We start from the raw sequence: 25,183 nt of genomic DNA on the forward strand, positions 1-25,183 counted from the left end.
TGAGTTATAGTAACTCATTTCAACAGGCTCGCTCTTTGGATGCACTTACTTCATTTTTTGAATTGTTTATACTGTTTCTAACACGTGAAAAATTATGTTGACCTACTTTCGCTCTCGAATATCGCTTCGATTATTAATGAATGTTTTTGTATATATTTAATATTTTAGATTGCACGACCGAATACATAGGCTACAGTTCAGTGTGGTATGTTCTTATTTGTTGTTGTTTTTCAACAAAAAAAAATTCAGGGAAGAAAGAAAGATGTCAATTTTCTATTCTTTGAAACGTCGGTGTCCTGAGCGGAGAAACGACCATCATCATCTTCATCACATGAAATGGAAATCCATGTAACACGTGGAAGGCTCCGTGTTCTCGGTGAGTCGGGACCGCGGAGGAGGATCCGAGGAGGCTCGGCTTCTCCTCCGAGCCCTCAGGATCAGAGAGGAGGGACATGAGAGCTGCTATGGGAGGTGAGAGAGGGAGAGAAGCACTGCAGCCACACATTCGAATTATTAGGAATTATTAGGCCTATTTAAAAAAATAAATCCGCAATATTAAAACTAAAATTATTTGTCTGATACTGCTACTGTTAATCATCCCCTCCCATTATTTTAGGCGTAACTTTAGGCCGCGACTGCTTTCAGCAAGCTCTATTATCTTCTACTCAATTCAATGTAATTTTAAATGAGCGCTAAATTAGAACATAGATTATTTCAAAGTACAACATAGTAAGGTCGAGACCTAAGATTATGGAGAAACTTAACAGATCCCCAAACGAGCAAACGCTTTAAAAATCTTTTAAATATAAATAAACAAAACTCATAGAACCAGAATCGATTTGCTGGTTTGGGAGAGAGGAGAGAGAAAGTCCAAGAACAGTCCCAACTCTGTAGGACTGCTTGTCATGAAAATAATAAAGTTATTTATAGATATGATTGATACGATGATGAATGATTGATTGCAGCACCAGCTAATAATGATAAAATACTATTTTAAGGAAATTAATATTGCCTGAAAAGACAGAATTTGGCCATGTAAAATAACAATAGCAATTAAGTCATAGTAATAATGATAATAATAATATGAATTGATATCTTGGGCTCCTGTGGCACCAGTGAACCCAGTAACCCGAGGTGGAGCCCAGACTCATCAGGGAAGCGCTGCAGCAGGCGTCTGCTCCCTGTTTCTCGCAGGAGGGGGGTGGGGGGGTGGGGGTCTCCGGGTGTTTGACAGTAGATCATTTCAGGAGACACACGCTTCTATATAAATCCACACGGCAGCGGCTACCGAGCGGCCCCTGTAATCCGCCCGCTCCGGGGCTGGAGACGCCAGAGCAGATCAAGCAATTAAAAGAGTTATGCCACAGCCCGTGGAGCGTAACACGGACCCTTCCCAGTATCCCAGTATCCCAGTATCCCAGTACCCACACCGGCCACAGGATACTCTCCATTAGAGCCCTGTGGTGGCATCGGGATGCAATCGGACACGACGCAGATTACAGGCAAGACACAGGAGCTTATGGGCCAGCAGGGTGCAAATGCACGTCCACTTCTGGACAGTGGGGGGTTTATTGGAGGAGGGTCTTTCATTGGAAGTTGTCATGCAGAGACATAAGCACTTTCGGAAGGGTAGATTAGGACCTCAACGCGCTCATTAAGGGATTGTGAGCATCCTTTGTTGCAAGCAAACCTGAACACGGTGGCATTAGTGCTGCAAGGCCTGAGGGAAACATGAGATGGTCAGGATGAAGGGGCTTCAAATTCTGGGATGGTGCAAGAGACCTCGTCTTGAATCATAAAAAAAAAGTGGTGTAAAGACTGATTCTGATTAAAGACCAGAATAAACCTGGACCTAATTGCACGTTGTAAAGTGAACAGAGTGGGTGACAAGCCCATGTGGAGACTTGAAAGCATCCTAAATAGAAAGGTCAAAAGTGGGAGCCGATCATGTGGCTCAGTTTATATTTAACATCTTAATTGATTGAATGAAAGGATGTGTGTGGCGCCACCTGTAGATTACTCCACCACCGCTGCACAAGTGTATTAGTTACACACGGGCCATTTATAGGTGCGGATAAGGTCGTGTGTGCATGCATTACAGCATGAAGCATCAACATACAATAGCTCACTTAGTTAACTCACACACACACAACACAGGGAGACCCGCAAATAGCATTCATGGTGTGGAGCCAAGAGCCTGGCATTTGTAACTGCGGCCACATGAAAGACAAGGCAACAATCACTGATATTGTTTTATAATAATGAAAATGTTCATTGTAAAACAGTTCACCGTACAGACTCAGAATTAAAAAATAAAAATAAAAAGACTTTTTCTTTTTTTTAGAAAGAGCAAGGTCATGTGATCTAACAATAAGAAAGATAGTGCCATATTGCAGTAAAAGTGGTGCTGGTGGAATCTTTAGCCGACACTGACATTGTTCTTTTTGTGGCAAAATACCTGAAGAGTTAAAAATTCTGGCAGCACCATTCAACACGATTTGCATAACATAAAAACTTGCCGATACTTTAAATCATTTTCTTTTTTCAACATGTCTTTTGTCTTCCAAATATGACTGAGTCATGTCTGATTCTTTTTTCTGTCCTTGCTCTCAGGGTAACACAATTCTTCACCTCTAAATATTTAGCGTCAGCTTTGAGAAAAACCTCACACGAAAGTAGTTTACAAATTTAAAAAACGCCTTAAAAAGTAAACAAAAACCACCATAAGGCATAAGTTATTAAATCTCGCCCACTGGTAGGATGATGTACAAACAACCTGAGTACACATGTGAGTTTATCAACATAATTCATGCTCTTCTTAAGGAAGCTGTGCCCAAATCTGTGAAGAACTGAAGTCTTTACAGGAATCCTCAGTATGCATCAGTACCGCCGCCATCGATTATCCTGGTAGCCACGGTTGCTGCTCCTGTCGTCATAATGTCTGTTTCCGCCTCTGCCATCATGGTGACGGTTGCCGCTCCTGTCGCCCTGGGGCTGATAGTTGTCCCGGTTGTGTTGCTGGTGACGCCCAGTACCTGACTCCTCCCCGTAGCGCTGGGTTCTGGGGCCGCTGTTGGCGTTGGTTGGATGATGCCGATAGGGGCTGCTGTCCTGTTGTCTGGAGTTCCCACCTGAGGGCGGCTGCCTCTGCTGAGTCTTGGAGAAGCCGGAGTTCAACTGCTCGGCCTGCCACATCATGTTGTTCATCTACAGGTGAAAAGAAAGGACAGTTAACAGGACCTGTGGTTCCTCCTGTTCAATGAAGCCAAAGAGCATGTTTCTATTGCGGTCCAATTGTACAGTGTAAACATAATTTGTTACAGAGAACCAAAATTAAGCATTCTTTATAAATAATTCTGTCACTACATTGTAGTGAAGTTTCATTATAAAAGTGAAAAAGAGCTTACGATGGCATGTTTCTGCAGATTATCGGGAGGTGAAAAGAGTCTCTGCATCTGGGGCGGAGGAGTATATGGTGGAGAATTGTAGTGGTTCGGCGTCCTGTGAGGGTAAAAAGAAAATATTTTGTAATACCAAAGTTTACACAGTGTCAGGTGTACATAATATGTACCGACAACCACGCACAAAATCAAAGTTTGACCTCTCAGTGGCTGTGATTATTTGAGTTAGTTTAGTTCATGCTTTGAACCCATTTCATCACTTTTGCAAATATGAAGAAATGTCACATTCATTTACATCAGCAGATAGCTGTGCACGGCACACAAAATTGGGGGGCAAAATAAAAACAATTAACTGTAGGTTCTGTAAATTCTTCTACCAGTTTCAACAAGTTGAATTCAAGACTTTTTAATGATTAATGAAACAATAAGCCAAACAGAGAATAACCTTATTTCTGCATTTTCTACAGCCAAGCTGAATGTAGTGTAGGCAATGCGCTACAATTGTATCAGTTATCAAGTCCACATTGGTTTTGTTTATGGTTTTTATTAGTGTATTAACATTCAAAATTGTTAATAGATTGAAAATCAAACATTCAGCCGAAGCAGTTTTCCAAAAAAATAAACAAATTTAAAGCATAACGGAAGAAGAGTTGAATAAATTATTAACAGGATTAAAAGTAGTTAAGGCATAGCGCAGAATATTTCAACCTATTTAAGACCTTAAGTTTTAATAATTGAATTTAAGACCCCATGGAAACCCTGGCAAACACACATACAGGTTATAAATATTACTGAGAGTTGTTTTGTTTGTTTTTGTGATCCCACCACACAATAATGATCACAATGAGAAATGTTTAAATGTATTCACACCAGTGGAAATAAACATTACATTATAACTGTCTATCAAAAAACAAAACTGTATTCAAACTCAGACCTCCAGCTAAAAGCAAGCAATACCTCGTCCAAGAACATAAATGAACAACACATAAATCATCCATCCAGCCACATCAGCCAGATATTATTACAAAAGCCAGACAGAAAAGCCAAGTAATGTGACATCCTTTCTTCTAAGCGCTTAGTGCCAAGATCTGTGATGGAATCTGATAAACGAGTCCAGCAGCACTGATACAAAGCCAAGTCTGACAGATCAGATTCCAAGGAACTAGATTTGCAACTGAAGTTTAAATCAGAGTATAGTTCACGAGTGGACAACCTCTGGCTTTCATGGGGAGCGGGTGTGTAGTGTTGCTCATAGGTTAACACAACCAGCTCTGTCCCCAAAACCAGCAGTGGAAATTAGTGACAAAGACTAAGTTATTTGGTCAAAGCTAGTTAATGAGAAAGTGGGAAGCAGGTTATAAAGACTTCCTTTTATACTAGCAACCATCATTCCAGACTGCAAAGGATATCAAGACCATCTGTCCCACTTAGTGAGCCAGACTCATGACGAGTTAAGCTCAAAGGAACCTGGCTAACCAGTGATCCTCACTTTGAGATACAGGCTCCCACATATATCTCTGTGCACATGCCATTTGCCTTTGTCTGCTTGTCTTTTTTTGATTAGCTGGGAGTTAGTCAAAAACAAAACAAAATTCCCATTCATGATTTAAGATTTACAAACAGAGCCAAAGAAAAAAGGACCACGAATTAGACACTAGAATTATTTTAAAACTATCTTATTTTCAAGGAATTGGACTGAACCAACTTTTTCATTCCAATTGAAGTAAAACAGTACAAGAATTATCTGGCAAAACATGCCGTATATATATTGCACTCCCCAATTCATCCCTCGTGCCAATATGTTCAGGTTTTCCAGTAAGGGCCTTAAACAGGCGCTGCTATTTGGCATTAAGCATGGAAAGGACTGCATACTGAATCTTCTGTGCGGCTTGTAAATACAAACCAATCCAATTCCACATCTTGTGTCAGAGCTCCAATTTTAACACACGCGTCAATGCCAAGAGCATGAAAACTTGCCTGTCAAAGTTATACTCAATAATTAGGAAGCACCTAACAAGCACATAGTGGAGTCGCGCTTCTAAATTATTATCTGCTGACAAACAAGGAAGGAAAAAGGCTGAAAAATACTGCAAGACATCTTTTACCTTCATTATGAAACTGCGGCCAGGCTGTGCTATAGCCAGGATACTAATGGCAAACACTGACGTAAATGAGGGTTTGCAACAGCCTTATTTAAGAGGTGTGGAATGTAGTCACACCTTGCTACGGTCGATACCAGTTTACTCTGACACAGCCTACACGCAAACTTATTTTCATTTTCTCGATTGACATATGGTCAAACCGCACTGGTTTTATGAGACGTTTACTAGCAAGAGGAGGAGAGGAACTGCTGTTTGACAGGGCTGCAGCCTCACCTACTGGCAGGCAGCTGTATATCATTTTAACAGTCTCAGGTGAACAAGAAATAGAAACACTTGAAAGTGTAAGCGTTAAACTCACTGATCGCCCAAATCACTGATCACTCCATGCTGACACAGCTAAGTGTACATGTTCTACCTGTGAGCACACGTCAAGGTTCAACTGAGAACCAAAAGGAGAACAGCTCAAAGTCAAAAGAGAGGAGTGTCAACAAATTCCAGTAGTTGCTGTAATGCCAGTGATGCTCATATTTTTGTTTTGTTTCTGGTGGTGCAACAAAAAAAAAGTTTGAGCCATTCTTACCTCTGGCCGTGGGGGTTTGGAGTATTTGCAGGACTTGAATTCTGGGAGTTCCCTGGACTGCTGCTATGACTGCTTCCTATGACGGAAGAAGACACAGTTTAAGTAAGAGAAAACCAGTAATTTGAAAGTCATACATGTTATTTCTCTTAAAAAGACAAATTTAGATTGAAATTAAATGAATTAAAATGAACAATGATTGTTTTCTTGTTTAAATATTCGATATTTAGCATGGATCTAGTCTGGTTAAATTCAAACCACTATTGTCAATAATGTTGCAGTGGATTAATAAAATATGTCTCTAGAGCAGCAACAATCTTAACAGCAGCAAAATCACTATAGTTTATAAAGAATATCTTTTTGGGAGCAAAATAACAAACTAAAATGTCAGTTAATTAAACGATATTCTTGACATAAAAACATTGCGCGAGAATGAAAGATGTTGAAATTAATTCTAATTACGCTAGCAGTCATACAGAAATCTTTCCCTGAAGATTGTTTGGAACAGTTCAGTATTAGCTTAGCCAGTGTGCTGGGGTTCAATTATACTGCCGTTGAAAGTGTCACTTTTCTACATGTTAAAACTTAAACAAATAACTATTAGGACTCGTATTGACTGTTTATTTGCAAAGGTTTTATTGACACTTCCAGTACTAATAGTGTAGTTTTATTTACCCATACAGTACGAATAGTGTAGTTGACAATACAGTACATCAGAACGCAGCAAAGACAATTCTGCATATTTCTTTCCAGATCATCTGGTTCAAGCGTTTTTCTCAAACTCTAAAAATGGTATTGAAAACCCTACATGCATGCATGCATGGCATAAATAAATGTATATATATTTTTAAAAAAAAATCATATTCTAGGATGTATTGCTATGATTTTAATGTTCACCTTCACAATGCCCTGACAATGGAATTACAAAACATCAGCAAAGCAACTTCACAAGAGGATGAAATGCATCTCCAGTGCCAGGCTTGGGATAATTCTGAAACTGAGGTCTAACCTGCTAGAGTCTAGTCATCATTCAAATTTGAACAAAGATGAAATGCATGACTGAACCTCTGATTTTCTAAAATGTGATCATTAAATTATTGTTTTATTAATTGATATTCACAACCCTATGTTTACGATATAACAACTTGGGAGCACTAGTGCTGTTTGACGTAGATTTATTGAGTATTTATTTATGCACCACGCATTGTGCTATTTAGCCAGTAAAATAGGAAGCAGTTTTTCAGATCCAAACTCAACAGCGTTATACTCCAGTGTTTTTCTAGGACACCTTGAGCTGATCCTTTCCAACCATTTTAGACGTGAGGACGTTAAATGAGCACTTCTCATTAACTATGTACTATGGGAAACATTCTGCTAGTCAATCTAATTGTATTACATAATTCCAATATCTGTGTCGCTGAGGAAAGCTAAATCCCATGGAAACATGACAAACTGTGCACGCCACACAACTGTGCACGCCACACAAACAACTAAATTTAAAGTTCGATCTGTCTGTGTGTATAACACAGTGTTACGGATAAATCCAGTCTTCTCACCTGATCTGAACTGCACATGGAGAGTTCTGCCGAACAGCGTCGCCCCGTCGAGCAGCTCCATGGCATACGGCACAGACACCTCGTGTTTGTACACAGCAAAACCAAATGTTTTCTGTTTCCCGTCCACGTCTTTCGGGATCTTGGTTCTGATGAGAGGTCCTGCCTGTAAAAACATCAATACAGGTTTGAACACAAAGCAGCAACCAGAGTAAGCTACTGGTTGCTAGCTAGCTTGTAAGGCTACTTATAGCTAGCTAGGCATAGGGATAGCTAGTTAGCTATAAGTAACCATTAACTTCTCTTCGAATTATCTACTACGTGTGCACAACAACAAATGAAGGTGCAACACATGTACGGAAAGAACACAACGTGACATTTCGGGTTATTTCGACTCTGACACGGTTTGGGGTTGTTAGCATTATCAGTGTTATGCTACACCTGCGCTAAAGCTAACGGTTAGCGCGACAGCACCTGTAAAAAGAGCTCGAACATTAGCTCCTCCGTCACTCTCTGGTCCAGGTTTCTGATGAACAGCGTCCTGTCTGCCTCGTCTTCTATTCCCATCTTGTTTGTGCAGATGCTGACTCTCCCCCCAGGTGGTTTCACGTTGTAAACAGCGCTCTGCTGTTTATAGACAGGAAGGCCTGAGTTTGCCGAAAAGTGAAACGGCTTATAAGGTGTGCTTGTGTCGTAGTGAACAAGGGCTACTTTACGGCAGTTTAAAATCCAGTGTGGCGGCAAATCCAAGCTCAACCTTTATAAGTCAAACAGCTCATCTGCTCATAGGGCTGAATTTCCCCAGGTTTAACTTTACATATTCAGTCTTCGGCTACATGGTGTAATTCTTGTTATTATGTTATATTTGTTTTCATAGTAAAAAAGATAAAACAGCTTTTAAAAGATTTTTGAGAGTGAGTTTATCTTAAATTTACCTGCTCAACTCCAAGTTTCATGGTCTCAAATATCTATTATAATAATATGTATAGCTCCTTATGGATATTAAAACTCTATTAAAAAAAAAGCGCAAATAGTGTGACCATGATAATACATACAGGAACCCTAAAACAGTAGCAACATAGTTCAGATGTCATCTTGTTATTTACACCTCAATTTTTCATGGTGAAATATATTAAATGCCTTTTATGTAAAGGAAATGATTCATTCATTTCCTATGGTAAATGGTTTTGTATTTATATAGCACTATTCTAGTATTGATGACCACTCAAAGTTTTGTATTCACCCATTCACACACACATTCAGCAGGACTTTGTTGTTCTATGAGGGGCAATTCTGGATTCAGCATCTTGCCCAAGGACACGTCGGCATGCAGATGGGGAAGACTGGGGATTGAACTGTCGACCTACAGGTTGGAGGACGACCACTCTACTCCTCAGCCACAGCCGAGGGGTACTCATGGGGAATAAGTAGTTCCCAACGACAGTTATGTGGGTTGCCTTATATTTGCACACATTTCCCACCTTTACACATCCAATACAACTGAAGTAACTGGGGACCGATTCTTCAGACGTGAAAAAAACAACAACAAAAAATACATAAAAAGCTCCTGTGGAATCATCCAAGTGTTTGTAAGCTCCAACATTAATATTTGACTTGAAACAGCGTCATTTACTTAATGTTTTTACTCTGTTATCTAGCCTAGAGCCACGATCGCGCACACATACCACAAGCTGAGGCCTCTATGCTCTCACCGAAGGGGCATGTGATGATATATTGAGTGCTTGAAGATATTCACTTCAATTGTATTGGATTTGCTGTTAACCGCTGAAGCTCCGAAAATGTTTTGTGGACTCAAACACTTCACCCACCCCTTTATCGGCATAGTGGTGAGTAGATAAGAAGTGATTTTCCACACACTCATAGTTGCCCGTTCCTTCAATGTGCCTGATTTATTTTACCAAGAACCATGAATTATTTCCAGGGAAAACAGTGAAAATGTTGAAAGAAAAACCTCCCTACAATGCAATGTTTCTAACAGACAACAAACCAACCAACGAACATAGCTCTGTTGTCTCTCTTTCTCTTTTCACTTCAGTCTTCATGTGAGGGACGATTGAGAGCCTTTTTTCTACTCGATGTTAGAGCTTCAGTAAAAAGTGTCTTATCTTGCAAGCTTACAGTAAAAAAACTTTGGTTTTTCTGAGAAATATATAATCTGTCCATGACACTCAAGGCCTTTTTCACAGTAGGCTAACATTTGACTTGTCACAGTGGGAAAAGTACTAATGACACTAAAGGTCCCATGTTGTAGAAAGTAAGATTTGCATTTCTTCTTTGATCCCACAGCCTATATGTAGAAATTCTCCCTTAAAATCAGCTGACAGGACTTCGGTAATTTTGTACCTCCAGCTGGGTTGACCCACTGTTCAACCTTTTTAAGACTCGTGTAGTGTTGTCGTCTTTTGTTCAGCCGCTTCAACACTCTTTTCATATTTTAATCTTTATAATCCTACAATCTTCTACCAATCGTTGTGCGTGGACTGCAAACGTGCTGGCTTTTTAACACCTCAGGTCATAGCTCAGAAATAAAGAATTAGCTACTTGATGGCTTTGTGCTACACAGGCAAAGCATATTTCTTCGACTCTTTTCTTCCCAATTGCCTGGCCCTCCACCTCCCTGATTTCCTTGATTATTTCAGATTTTGTGACCACACACAGTCACATGACTGGTCTTCATTTACCCTAGCACTGTGGTACTGGAGGAAGTAGCCTCTGGTTTTAAGGTCTCCATCGAACCGAGGCCGAGCATCTTAGTCCAAAGTCGACCATCTACACAGCTCATTTCACCTCTGACTGACCATTGGCATGTGCAATTACCGGTGAGTTTTACCATGCTACAGTAGGACAAAGTATTTTTGCTGTTGGTGGCCTAGCTGTGTCACCCAGAAAGCAGCCAACTTAAAACGCCTTTTTCTTGATACATAAAACCTCAAAATAAGATGTCTAAAACGACAAATATAAGTTCTTACGGGTATCAAAACTTCAAATATAACACAAAAATGTGTATATAGTGTGATCGTGAGCCAACTTGCAAAATACAGGGACCCTTAAACAGTAGCAATGAATTAAGGCGTTATTTACACCTCAATTTTTTCCTAGTGTGAAAAAAAAAATGCCTTCCATGTAAAAGAAAGCATTAGTTCCTTATGGTGTACTTGTGGTTTACAAGTAGTGCTCAAAGACAGTTATGAACGTTGCCTTATATTTGCACACATTTCTTTTACAGCTCTTCTGTTGACTGTATAATGTTCATTCTTTTTAATATATTTGTTTTATGTTTTATGTGATTTTCTTTTCATAGCCCCTCCATTGCTACAGGGATCCTGCTGCTAATCAATGAGTTCTTCACAGTTAATGTTTTCTAAGCTTACCACCATGGCTCACTCTGATTGGGTCAGTGGCTTAAGAGCCTGGAACGGAGAGCCTCTGATTCTGGCGACATCACTGAATGTGGAGGTCAAGCGAGCGGCACGAGAGGCTTGACTTCCACCCTAATCAGCTGGGCCTCAGTGTCTGTCCTCAATATTAATTACATCAATTTAAACTATAATGATTTTCTCCTTCATGCCTGGGAAGGATCCTTGACAGATTCTGACTTGGTAAAGCCAAGTAAAAGAAACACAGATGGCACAACTGCCATTACCTGAAGGCTCTTCTTTTACTTTTCTTGCCTTCTGATAGCGGCTCTACTCCTTAAAATCTCTTTGATATATTTATTTCATGCAAGGGTTCTTGCATAACTTATAATGTTAATCCTGGGGCAAAAAACACTGGCAGTTTACCTCTAAAACCTTGGCTTTCATCATGTCTGGCAGCCTGTTGTGCACAGTTGTTAAAGCTTGATGCGTTGGATGTATTGGCACTTTTCCCACAAAATGCTAATGATTTTAAATGTGCAGGGCAGCATTGGAAGCAGTAAAAACAAGCCATACCATAAAACTACACCTGTGCTATACACTATTTGATGACTAATGCTCTTGAATCCACAGGACGATTGGAAATGAGGTCAATGAGTAAGTGAAATGGAAGACAAAACAGGCAGATGTGCTGAATCCGTAAAGCCCTTACCACTGCCTATGCTGAAAACAGTACAATGCATTTTGCTTAAGACCATTTGATGCCAAAATCAATTATATATCTTCACAATAACTAGTTCAGTCATTCCTCTGGAGTCTGGACTACACTGTGTTACACTGCAGCTGTTGAAAAGCAGCAGTAGGTGGCAGCATTGATCCAGTCATCCTGGATTTTTCACTGTTGCACTGGCAGAGTCTGCATCTCTGTGGGGGATTTGAGACAGTTGCTGTGCACTGAGGAAGAAAATATTTTTTTTTATGTGGAGAAGGGAATTGGATTTGATTGTCACAGGAATATCCTCTTTTCATGTTTCTCTTTTAGCCTGTAGCCCACTTTCAGCTTTTTTTTCTCATAACATTAAAGGATTCTAAATGGCTTGTTAGAAGGGGGGAGGGTATTGTTGTCCACAAAACTATTTTTCTTCAGTGGTATATTTATTTTTTCAATTTAGTAAGAATGTTCCCAAAGTTAAAGTCAGTAGTCAAAAGAACAAATTTGTATTTTTCATTTGTGGGATTGGTACTCCGTAATATGAGAACCCATAGATTCAATAAGTCCTTGGCAGTATATATTCACATGTCTTACAATAAGGGTGATTAAGATATCTCAGGTAAAATTGAAACGTTAAGAGTTTCTCGTCATATGTTATTATTTTTTGCAATGAATAATTAATATATTACAATGTACTGAGAGTGTTCCCGGTTTGAGTCCGGGTTCAGCAGGGGTCTTTCTTTGGGTGTTCTCTGGATATTCCAGCCTCCTTGCACACTACAAAGACAAGCTGATTGGGGTAAAGTTAACTGGCCACTCTAAATTGACCAAAGATGAGACTGTTAGCGTGCATGGTTGTTTGTCTCTGTATGTTGGCCATGTCATTCGCTGCTGACCGGTCCAGGGTGTACCCCGCCTCTTCCCCTTTGTCAGATGAGATGGATGGATATTTGCATTCAAGTGAAATGCAGAAACTCACAGGTTTGTGTTCAAGACACCGGCAAGCAGAGTACTGTTATTCCTCTTTATACCTCTCTGTTGTTCTCAAGCAGAAAGCCACTGTGCTTATTTATTGTAGAAACCCTTTTGTCGTAACAGCTGTACGCAGTTTAGCTAAAAGAAAACAATCCCACCCCTCATTCATCATCATGAATGTTTATGCATCAGCTTCTGTTTTTATGACTGCATTGGCTCTTGGATGCCTGAACACAAGACTTGGCTGCATTGAATTAGTTAAATGTAGGAAGGAGACAAAAAAAAAAACTTGACAAAATGGGAGCAATGCTCAAGGGCAAGATGGCAGCCAGTGAAGGGGAGACGCGACAGAGCAGGACCCCAGATATAGGCCATGACCAGCCACCTCTTCTGGTGGTTTAATGCTGCCACACAGGGCTGCTGTAATGAGGCTATACACACACACACACACACACACACACACACACACACACACACATGCACTGCACTCTCTTCCAATTATGACCTCTGGCCTGGAGGGTTTGGTGGGGACTCTGCAGTGATTGACTGGTGGCCAGACACATCCTTCTCCTTCACCAACACCCAACCTCGCTCCAACCTACACACGACGCCCCCCCCTTATCCGCTGCTCTTCCCTCCCGGTCATTAATATTTATAATTCATGCGTAATGAAGTGATTTAGGATCATTAAATGCACATGCATATTTGTCCAATGAAAGTTTAATTAAGCCATTCCTCTTTGGCGGGCCGATGTCACAGAGCGGCTCCCCGTCTCAGTGCATCCAGGGCAGACTTTAATGACATGTACCTTTGTATAAGTGCCACTCGCTGCCTATCCAGCAACAACCCGGGACTATATGCAGTCTTATTGTACACCTCCTGTGCTGCTGTTGGATAGAATCAATGGATGGTTTGCATAGTTCCAGTGGCAATATCTGGATCAATCATACTTAATTCAGGATAGCAGCAGAATTGCTTTTGTGTTAATTATTCAGGACTGCAGTCTATACATAAAAGCTTGCGCTTAGATAGTTGGGTAAGAAGCATATACATACTGCATACAATATGTCTTAACAGTAGTAGTGTCCTGTGCTTTTATGAATGCGCAGTTCATATACAATATGCATATGATCTGTTATTCCCATACAATCCTGCCTATGACTAGAGACAAGAGAGAAGCTACAGTGGTGCCTATTTCAGTTTCACAAATTCAACATCCTTTCCCCAGGAGAGTAATAATCTTTCACGATCAATCAGCTTCGACAGGTTTGCTTCAATTATTAAGTGTAGGAAAATGGAGGGAAATGTTCTGTCCCCGCTTTATAAGACAAATCTTGTGAAGAGGTTCCCTCTCTCTCTCTCTCTCTTTCACACACGTGGGCCTGCACACACACAAAAGTGCTCATCACTGGCAGCGTGCCACCACACTTCAGCACCCTCGCAAAACAAATGGACGCAAAAATCTTGTGAAGGCTGTCCGAGCCACTCCGTCTCTTCGCGGCTCTCTGCGCCGCCGTAACATTTTTGTTGTCTCGACATCAGTGCTGCATGTTTCTGCTGCCCTGACATGCTGCGACTTCATTTTCATTCTGAACTGCCCTCTGGCGTTTCATCTCCACTCTCTCAACACGCACACACGCGCACACACACACACACACAGAGACTCACACACACACACAGATTAAGGCAAAGATCCATCCTGTTGCTACAGTGCTGCAGTGCTGAGTAGCAGTATCAGAGAGAGAGAGAGAGAGAGAAAGAGGGATGTCTGGCATCGACCCCACACCACAAAAAGGACTGCGGCACGGCATCCAAATCCCATTTTCCCTTTCCTTCACTAAACTCAAAACAGCGGCTATTATTCCTTGCATTCCCAGAGACGGAGTGTCCGAAGACTATATTAACAGAAGTGTGTTGGAAGATTTCCTTTACATACATACATTAATCCTTTACCCCGCTCCTCCCATTACCTCTACCTCGTTTACTGTCCTGAGACGTGTGGTGTCAGCACATTTCCAATGGCCAGGCTCACCCCTGACACCAGCCTGTGGAGGTGCAGAATATCGCCATTTGCCAAAGGTGCCATATGGAGGGTGCTTCATAACCGAGGAATGGAGGTGAAATGGCCGTCCTATAGAAGAATGATTAGCAGCAGGATCCCTGTAGCATGAAGCTCATCCCATCAATGAATCTCCAGCCTCTCTGGATGCACCATGCCTACTGTAAGTCATCGCCGTTCCTCTGCTGCTGCTTTACAAAGCCTCAAGCACCTTCAGAGAAGATAATTATATCTGTCAAAATGAAACTGCCCCCCCCATCCTCCAAAATAAACGCCTTTTCCTTCCCCAATAGAATAAACAGTGTCCTATATCCCTGCTGCTGAGCAAAACACCATATTCAATACTGCAGCCCATAACCTACAGCTAAAAAACAAAATCTTTCCCTTTGGGCATTTTCATGGTGATGGTAATCAGATGATTTGATCATGTTATCCCAACTCCCCCTGATGCAAACATTTACTCTCAGTGTAAAACCGCCAGATCAGAGCTCTTCCTTTTAATTTGCACTTGAGTTCAGGCTGGCGATTTGACCGCCGCCAGTGATGTAATTGCCCTGAGGAAGAACCCTGCAGTCAGTCAGACTCAAATCTGTAATGTCAGCAGATTGAACAGAAGTGGATTAGTTCTAAATTTACAGTAGATACAGAAGGAAATCCTTCAGTTGTGAAAAGGCAACACGGCTGTTCTAAAATAGGAGCTCCACTTCATCAAAAACCACTTGAGATGTGGAAAATTCATAATTCCACTCAAGTGGCGGTGTCATCATCCTTGCATGTTTGTTGTGGTTTAAAAAAACATTGACTCTTATAATCCATTCATCACTGGCGCACAGTTAAGAGACTGTTAAACCACCCTAGGCACTGGCTAAAATTGCGAGCTCCAAGAAGTCAATGATGCAAATGAAATAAAATTTCGTTTAGCCTCGTCAAGCCGGCTGGGTGTTTACGGAGAGCGGAAAAAGGTCAACATGTTTTTTTTCTTCCTGTGTAATACTCAGAAGGAGTATTACAAATTCACTATGATTTATATTAATTGATTTCAGTCGACTAAGTGAATCAAATACCCGCCTCTTATCGGTGTAAAAGTGCAGAGCTAACCTTCAAATTCACAGTAAGCTCTCCATGAGACCTCTGGATTGTTGTTTTTTCTTCCTCAGCCCCAGCATTGGCCCTTTATCTTCACTGTCAGGGTAAAGCAAATTATTTCAAACCCATGCAGGAGCAGCTCTAGACTGTACTGTGTTCCTTACCGCAGAATAATAGAAAGAAAAGTTCAAGAGGAATTTGACATATCAGGCAGGATGGGACCACGTCAAATCCATTGAAGGCTGTTTCAGGGGTTTGGATCTGTTGTTGTCACAACTAATATTGTGTGGGCCCTCTATCCTTGGCTTCTGGGGTTTTCTGTGTGTACAAAAACATTCAGAATTTTCCTTGGCATTCAGCTATGTATTTTTTTCATTTTGGTGAAGAGGTGTGTAACTCCTACAGAACATGTAGAGCGATTGTGTTGTGTTGCAAATGGAATGAGAGAATGGACCTAAACCACAATCCTCACATTTTTGCTCTTGTTTTTGCTCTATAAGAAGAATATTATGTATATGAAATCTATAGTAGTGCACTAATTTGCGTTTTTTTTAACTAAAGATGCTTTGCCTCTATTAACAAAGACATCAGCATAAATTACTGCTTATTAGACATTATGCCGACAGTGACAAATATGCTTTTAGATCGCTGCTTTCTCTGTTATGACCATTAGGAGTATGCATACGGATTTCATGGATGGCTGTGGGCCTCCAGGCTGCCCTTTAGGCACATGCCCAGAGACCTGAAGCTGGAGGACAAATGTCACAGAGGAGGCTCATTGGTCTTTTAAATCATAGTCCATCCCATAAACTGCATATCAATATACACAAAGATATATAGCTCCTCTAGTGTGAGGCCAAATAATCTTGATCGCCCTAGTGGTTGGCTGCAGTACATGTTATCAACATCGCCATAGACATGAGACATGGGCCAAAATAAAAAGACAAAAAAAACACATCAAATAAATTTTTCTCAAAGATGGTTTCTGTAATTTGAGGCTTGTCACACTGATGTATGTCCAAGTTTTGATGCCATCAAAATGGGATGAAACATCATGATTGACAGCTGAAACTGAATCCCAATTGGTCCAAAGCATGTATATACAGAATCTTGATAGAGTGGCTCCACTTCAGGCTTACTACTGGACCAGACTCAGGCCACAAAATAGATCAAACGCAAAAGATGGAGGCATATTTATATACAGTCTATTGGACATCTCCATTACAGTGCTGGGTTGCAGCTGCTATTTCATTCTGTAAACACAGAAAACTGCATGAATTGAATACAATTTCGGAATAATAGGTCTTATTTCAAGCATAGAGTCAATCAGAATGGGACATGTTAACATCAACAGCAATGTGACATTTATTAGGTTTTGACATGAAAGTTAGGTGTTTTGAACAGAATAGTTCCAAGCTTACAGGGTTCAGCTCACATAGTCTTCTGATACAGTGAATGTGGGGACATGGTATTGAGACAGAAAGTATGAAAATGATTGTAAATGAACGTGACTGCATTTTTTCATATTCACCATAACTATTTGACAAATCCATTGGAAATAAATATGTACTGTGTTGTTTGTCAGTTACAAGTGAGCTATGTCTTTGTTTTTTGCACACATTCAAACAGAGAAGGGACATTCCTGTGACATTATGCCCTTCTGCTTTCCATTTTCCCACAGCACACTGATGCATGCAACAATGCATCAGTTGCCTGCCCAACTAGATTAAAGGGAAGAACCGGGATCTTCCAAAAATAGCTCTTGTACCAAAACTCCCAGCAGCTGCTTCATGCTCCACCCAGGGATCATACTCTATCAATCTTTCAACCATTTATTGACGGGATGTCCACATAAATTTGTCTGATGGACGTTGGAGTGAATGGAATATTAATTTTATATTCTCTGTCTGGTGTTCTGAGATGTAGGGGAAAGGTCTGTCCCCCTGGCAACAAAAAAGCAGCGGTTCATGCATTAACTAGCAGATAATGTTGATGGAATGCAGAAGAGTAGAAAACGTATTGATGAAAACTGCTCATATGCCATATGCACGCACTGTAGATAGGAGACAAATGACAGGAAAGTGAGATTGTAATATGGACAACAAAGTGACCTAGTTATTATTATCAAGACTAAATCATACAGCCATGCATTAAATTCAGAAAACAACACGTGGAACATGCTGAAAGGTTCTTGAGGACTGTAAGAAACTTTTTTTCCCAGCAGTTTCAGTGCGGCAGTATTTGCAAACATTTTATGCCTCATTAGTAACTGCCGGTGGCCTGATGCATTATGTTTTCAAATTGTCGGTCCGTGTCACTGTCTCATTGTTATGAACGTTCAAATTTGGTACAAATGTTCTGTTGGACTCAAGGATGAACAAATTTGATTTTTATGGTCAAAGGTCAAGTACACAGTGACCTTACAAAACACATTTTTTACACTGTGAATGCATTTTGTAAAGGACAACTCAAGAGAATTATTTTCAGAACTTGCACATATATTCACTACGACTAACAAGGTTAGGGTTAGGTCTTAAAAACATGCAGTGTATTGTCAACAAAGATAATAGCCATTGCTTTCATTTTGATATTAGTGGAAATAAAAGGACAAAGTGAGCCCCCTAACTGCATCCCGTGTAAGGGAATGTAAAAGAGAAATACATAAGCATATTTACACTTTTATTTTCTTAAAACTGAGGGCAATGTAACTACGATTGGATGCGGCACCAAGGTTACTCCTTGGTTTGATGCTTCCTATTTAAAATCTGTCGGCGAGTAAATAAATAATTCACATCAATTCACGCGGCGAGTACAAGGAAAATGCTGTTGAGTGTAATTATAGGATCAGATAGAGAGGGGAATCAGAGGGGTGTTGGCGGTGTTCCATAAATCATGTCTGTACATTGTACAGCTTCGCATGTGGGTCTAATAGCAAAACATGTTTCCACTTTATGGAACCACGTTCCAGTCTTGCAAGCTGGATACTTAAAGTGTGTCGCCATGCAGGGGAATATGTAAATAGTAGATTTATTTTCCTTTCCTTATTTTGTTTTACTCCGTACAAAGTCATGAATTGCAGCAGAAACATATATCAACAGACTTTCGGGCTACGGAGAAGAAATATATATATATATATATCATTGACTGGAACAGATTGGAATTTAAATTCAGCAAATTCTGAGACATAACGAGTGGAGTGAGGAGATTTTAATGATGAAGGACTAATCCCAAACCAATTCTTAATTCATTAGCCGGGTCAGGCAAGTGTCAGGCTGAGTGGTTGAGGCAGCGTCACTGCAGCACAAGAATGACAGCAGCAGAATAAGCAGCACTTACAGTGATATATGACTTTATTAATAGGTGACACGTGACAGGGGGAAAAGGTTGGAACCATCACCACTCTGGTAGCAACACCCCGCCCCCTTGCGATCCCAATGTTTTAATTCCATTATGATGAAGGAATGAGATAAGCGAGCTGTTTGGCAGGTCAAACAAACACTAACAGAAATCAATATTGTTATCTGCTACACAGCAGCCCAGTGACTAGAATAACAGTATAAGGACATAAGTGTTATTTACAAGAGCTAAATGAATATGTTTTAAACTTGAAATTACCCAAATAAATATAGCAGCTTTGTTGTTTGTGTACCTTCTCAAATTGGTTTGGATTTACATGTGAGATAAAAATGTTTTCCTCCTTATGAATTTTCTTGGTTAATATTCATTTTTGGTAAATAAAATCAACATCTTTAACTTTTTCACCCTGCACAGCCTTGCACTGTGGGAGGTCTCCTTATTATCTCGCTTTAATATTTTCCATCTGGCTAATGAGGGCTTATTTTCATTGTGCCCAGAGGCGCACTTGTTTGTATTGTTGCATTCCATCACTTGGTTAAATGTTAATTGAGTTTTTCATATCATTTGTGCTGAGTTAATGTCTCACTCAAAGGATTTCTCCCAAATTAGCTTTTAGGGTCTCTGCAGGTGTTGCAATTCCACTCGCAGTGCTAGGTTCTAGGCATAATTGTTTGTTGTTAAACCATGTTTCTTCTCTTAATGAGCCGTCTGTTGTTGTTGGAACAGGAAATGGAATTGACCTACTGACTATCACAGAGGCGCTTTGAGCTGCATTGTCTAAGAAAATGATCAGTTTCATCCCACAATGTAATCACTGCAATACAGGATCTGTGAAGCATCTGCGGTCTTTACAACTACATTTGTACGATTCTATACATGCATCAATTTCTTGTTCTATTGAAGACAATCAATGGACTGCAACCTTTGAAACCCTATCTGTCTCGTGGTATTACTCTCAACAACAATACTAACCCCATCGGGATGAGTAAGCTGTGTGTACCATGCAGCTAATGGATTGGACAAGTTTAGAATAGTAAGGGGTTTTACAGTTTGTTGTACACAGCTGAGAGCAGAAAAACACTAACCTTAATGGATGAGCTTAAAGTTGACATATTATGCTCATATTCAGGTTCAAAAATGTAATTTGGGTTATTACTTGGAAAGGTGTACATGTTTTAATTTTAACAAAAAACTGTGTGGTTGGTCTACTACTGGTTTCACTGTGTGTTAGCCTGAGCTTTCGCTTTACCCAGATTTGTTAGGGGGATAGTCAGGCTAGCCGCTCAGCATTATGCTAATATGGGGCATTGCGTTGGCACATGACATCATGAGAACCCGCAAGTAGTCTGGCTAATGCTTTGGACATTTTACTTACAAACAACCTCATTAATTTGAGAATTCTTGCTCTAGGGTCAACAATCAATTTAGTCAGAGTCAGTGACATTGGTGCTAAGGTAAAGATGTGAATCAGCGAGCTTTCATCTGTGCACAGCATTGGATTTGAAATCAGGGCTTTGGAGTTTGCAGTTTTATAAAGCCATGCAAGTGCAATCAGTGATAAGTGAATGGAGAAGGATGACTGGTTTGATCTACATGTGATAACAGGATTGTGTTGACTAAATTAAATCTCTTATCTTATCTTGGATATGTGCTAAAGAATGGTTCCGCTATTATTTTATCCTTATCTTTATTGGTTTATAAGAATGGCGATTTAATATTTACAGGACCTCATAATTAACATTTCTTTAATAGGGATCTGTACAGAATAAAACACGTATTATTTATAGAAGAAACCCATAAATCGCAATGGTACATTGGCAAAGTTAAACACTGAATAGCAATGTGATGGAAGCCTGTGTGAGAAAATAAAGTAATAGAACTACGGTAGTGAAGTATAAAGTAAAGCTAGTGAAGAGCCAGCGCTCGACAGCAGCAGTGATGAGCAGGGGGTGGCAATCTGGAGGGGAGAGCTGCTCTGAGCGTTGCCCAAGTCTAGCTCAGGGCTATGAGCATGTGACTGAGGCAGTGTAGGTATACTGCAGTGGCAGCAGCTGGTAATTACCATTGTATCAGCAACATGTCCACTTTGTCGTCCATTGCAATAGCTATACGCATTCGCTCCTAATATACAGTGGGTCATGTAATATTATTATCCCCCTCCCTCTTTTCTTTCATTATATCATCTCTGATAAGAGTTAACAAGCTGTGGACGGAGAATGCTGCATAAGTATCAAAGGTTTGTAAAAATAATTCACAGCTGGTATCTGTGTCACACATACTTTCATTTCCACAGCATATTGTATTCCATAAAATACCATAAATTAATGATGTCTTAGTCGACCACACCACTCAATTCCATTAATGTGTGTAAGATAAAGCCTCCTGGCTTTGTGACAGTGCTGAATAGGTTAAAAACCTTATGTGGATATATTATTAAAGCTGCCCGGCACCCCCCCTCCTTCTCTGTGTCTCTCTCTCTCCCTCTCTCTCTATCCCACTCCACTATGCATGGTCCACACACACCAGTGCGGCAAGCAGCCTATATTACTTTTTGCACTAATACACAGTGGAAAGTTTTGTTCAAACAACAAGACCTCCCAAAGGAGCACCTGCTACATGAAACTTAAGTAGGTTGGATGGCCACAAGCAGAGCCCCACAGAAAGCAACAGTGGAGGAAACAGTGTAAATTACTAACGTATGACTAAAAAACATACATTTGAATAAACATTATTTCCCACGCACATTCACAACCACAAGCCCACCATCAAATGTCAGTTGTTTTCCCAATATTCAGAGGTGCAAGAGCAATGATAAGGGTTTTATTCTGAGTTCACTTGAGTCACTCTCAGTTTGAATGAAAGCAGATTTAGACTTTGTAATTTAATTTGTTTTGTCCGTCACAGCATGGAGCTATAAATCTAAAATCCATTTGTTATAAAAGCTCTACTCTGCCAACTAAGCGATGGTGGTATAGTGGTGAGCATAGCTGCCTTCCAAGCAGTTGACCCGGGTTCGATTCCCGGCCATCGCAGAACCCCTTTTGAGAGGCGGTGGACTAGTGGCAGAAAATTGGACTATGGGCAGAAAAGGTCTCTGGTTCGACTCCACGGAGAGACAACAAAAAGACAAACCTGGATTGATCTGTCCAAAAAAAATCCAAGAGGACTCTCCCTACCTTGTCTAGTGCCCCTGAGCAAGGCACCTTACTCCCCCAACATCTGCTCCCCGGGCGCCGTACATGGCTGCCCACTGCTCTGTGTGTCCTGCACCAGATGGGTAAAAAGCAGGTTACAATTGCATGAGTGTGCTTGTGCATGTGTTTGGGACAAATAAATGTATCTTAATCTTAATTTACTTCTCTAGTCACGTAAAAATATTGAAAGTAAAAGTACTTGTCGAGTGTAACTTACTCCCTGTAACACAACTGTCTGCTTTTCTCTCGTTGAAGGAGACGGGGCTTAATGTCACTTGTCCTCTCTGTTTTAATCAGGGGATAACTTCCCACCTCCTTATTGATTACTTTAAAAAAAAATTAATAAATATGTAAACACGAAATGTGCTGCATTTTAAAAAAATATAGTGGAGTATTGATCTGTGCTGATATATGTAGTGTAAGATACAGATACATGTAAAATGTACTTAATTACAGTAATGCAGTTGTTGCATCCCACCACTGCTAACCATAAGGGATAGTCATAGGATTCAATCAGTTTAAAGACTTTATAATAGTATTTGAATCCCATATAGGAGTTAGTATATTGTATGTACAATCATCATACACTTCAAACTTGGCCACAGAGTTCCAACTTGACAAATGGAGTGCAAATTAAGCTGACAAATTTCCTGATGATATGAAAATGTCAATCAAGATCATTTGTACCTCCCTCACTATGTTAGCTGCAAGGAGCTCTTACTGTGTACAGTCGCATGTGACATCCTCCTCAGCTGAAAGACTGTGAGCGAGTCTGGTGGAGTGCAGGAGTTGGTTTCCCCTGCTCATCATTTCTCACTACCTGGCATAAATCATCTTCATCCAATTATAACATAGGCTGTAGCCTAGATAACGCGGTTTTACCACGGGACAGGGAAAAGATCATTCATACTCTTTCACAGTGAGTAAGAGTTAGATTTAATTTAGGCTTCAACGGGGCATCTCCTTTTAATTAATGGGGCTCAGCTGAGCTGAGATGGTGCAGCTTTTTAAAATGCTAAATGGTTTGTCGGATTTGCTCCCTTACTATACTACCAGCACTATTCAGACACACACACACACACACACACACACACACACACACACACACACACACACACACACACACACACACACACACACACACACACACACACACACAATGTCAGTAGTATTAACTCACTCTTGGTGGGTGTGATTAATTTAGCCAGTGCTGAATAGTTGAAGTGAAGGTGTGTGTGTGTGTTAGATGGAAGGAAGTGTTGAGTTGGTGGACTGATGCCTCATGTCATCAGCAACCTGGTGTTTGGCAATTGTTTTCAACAGGTCCGGTGATGTGGAGTTGTGTTGTTCAGGGAATGGGAACTACACCACAACAGGATTTGGCCTCCGAATTTGTCCTGCATGAGGAAAGGCCAGGACGGACCCTCTTTTAGGGTAGTGTCAGATGGAGATGACAGAAATGGGTGGATGACAAGAGGTTTCAATGTGGGAGAATGTGGTGACAAAAAGTAAATGAGAATCAGGTGTAATTCACATGCTATTGAAGTCTGAAACAGTTTGACGTACAATGTCCTGTCTTGAGTATAGCACATGAAGCTGTTTGCAAGGATTTCCTCTGGATAAACAACACGCCTTTATGAATACTCAAGATGATCAGTCTGAAGAAGTAATGATTCTCCATTAGTGCATCAGGACATCATAAACTTCTAAATACCAGTTCTACAGCATGGCAAGTGAACCTGGCAGCTTTACTGCCGGGTCGTCCTTTTAGATATTTGTAGCCTTTGGTTGTAAAATATATATATATTTTAGGAACAGAAAATCCAAAATTCCACAGGTTTTTTCACATGTACCCGGTAACTTGACCTTTGTAATTGTTTCCAAATTGAACACTTTAGAAGTCCTTGAAGTTTTTGATACTCTGTTTGACAAAGCCAAGTTAGCAGTTTACTGCTTTTCCTGTGTTCATGCTTTGCTAACATAAGCTAACCAGGTGGATAGCTTCATATTTAGTGTACAGATGTGTGATTGATATCAGACATTGTATCTAAGTCCTGTAAAGAAAGAGAATATGTGTATTTCTTAATATTTACAGACAGTGGTTTAAGCTTGCCGTTGACCTTGAATGCAACCTTATGCTTAAAGGCTTCATGCTTCATCACCATATCTACTGTTGCTTTTCATGATAACTGTAGATGGTCTTATTTAGACCTAACAAAGAATGGCACAGGGGAAATTGTGGCTGCACTGCAGATAGCTTACCCTCGGTATAGTCCGCGATGCCCCTCCCTCCCCAGCATGCACCGTCAAACCCCCACCCCCCCAACACTGCTCCCTGGGGCTACCATTTGTGAATTCATCTCTGCCCTCACAGCCCTGCTCAGCTGTCACATCGCATTTCCCACGCGCAGACAGTCAACGATAACAGTGTTAGGGCTTTTTATATTCCATACACCCAGTTTCTACCTCTCGCTATACCGACATGCGATGTTACCCACAGTCTCTCACTTCTGTTACCCCAGCAGAGACTGCCTGTTATCCCACCCACCACCACGGATGTGCTTGGGTGGCAAAAATGTTGCTCTCCCCTGCTTTCTTCTGTCGTCTCCCTCAGATCTCTGCATGTTTCACTGGGCTCTTAAGAAAACATCACACACTTTGTTTTTGCTAACACTCGACTACTTTCACAGTAGTGCTGCAAATCTAGGTGATTCATTTCAAAATAAAGAGCTAAAACGCTATGGCAACCACAGAGTCAGCATGTTTATACACAGCACACACACAACATAC

The 25,183-nt window shown here is 40.6% G+C and overlaps 1 protein-coding gene and 1 non-coding gene across 2 annotated transcripts; one reads left to right on the forward strand and one right to left on the reverse strand.

Annotated features, from left to right (window-relative positions):
• Positions 1-2,239: 2,239 nt before the first annotated feature.
• rbm7 (RNA binding motif protein 7) lies at positions 2,240-8,285 on the reverse strand. The gene is made up of 5 exons (XM_061073099.1): positions 8,108-8,285; positions 7,637-7,799; positions 6,084-6,159; positions 3,408-3,501; positions 2,240-3,207 (listed from the first exon to the last, which is right to left on the reverse strand). The coding sequence occupies exons 1-5, from the start codon at positions 8,198-8,200 to the stop codon at positions 2,881-2,883; spliced, it is 753 nt and encodes a 250-aa protein (XP_060929082.1). The 5' UTR covers positions 8,201-8,285; the 3' UTR covers positions 2,240-2,880.
• Positions 8,286-22,159: 13,874 nt separating this feature from the next.
• trnag-ucc (transfer RNA glycine (anticodon UCC)) lies at positions 22,160-22,231 on the forward strand. Its single transcript has one exon. It is a non-coding gene; the product is annotated as a tRNA-Gly (tRNA).
• The last annotated feature ends 2,952 nt before the right edge of the window (positions 22,232-25,183 follow it).

Source organism: Limanda limanda, chromosome 6, assembly GCF_963576545.1.
Source record: "Limanda limanda chromosome 6, fLimLim1.1, whole genome shotgun sequence".
Classification (NCBI taxonomy): domain Eukaryota; kingdom Metazoa; phylum Chordata; class Actinopteri; order Pleuronectiformes; family Pleuronectidae; genus Limanda; species Limanda limanda.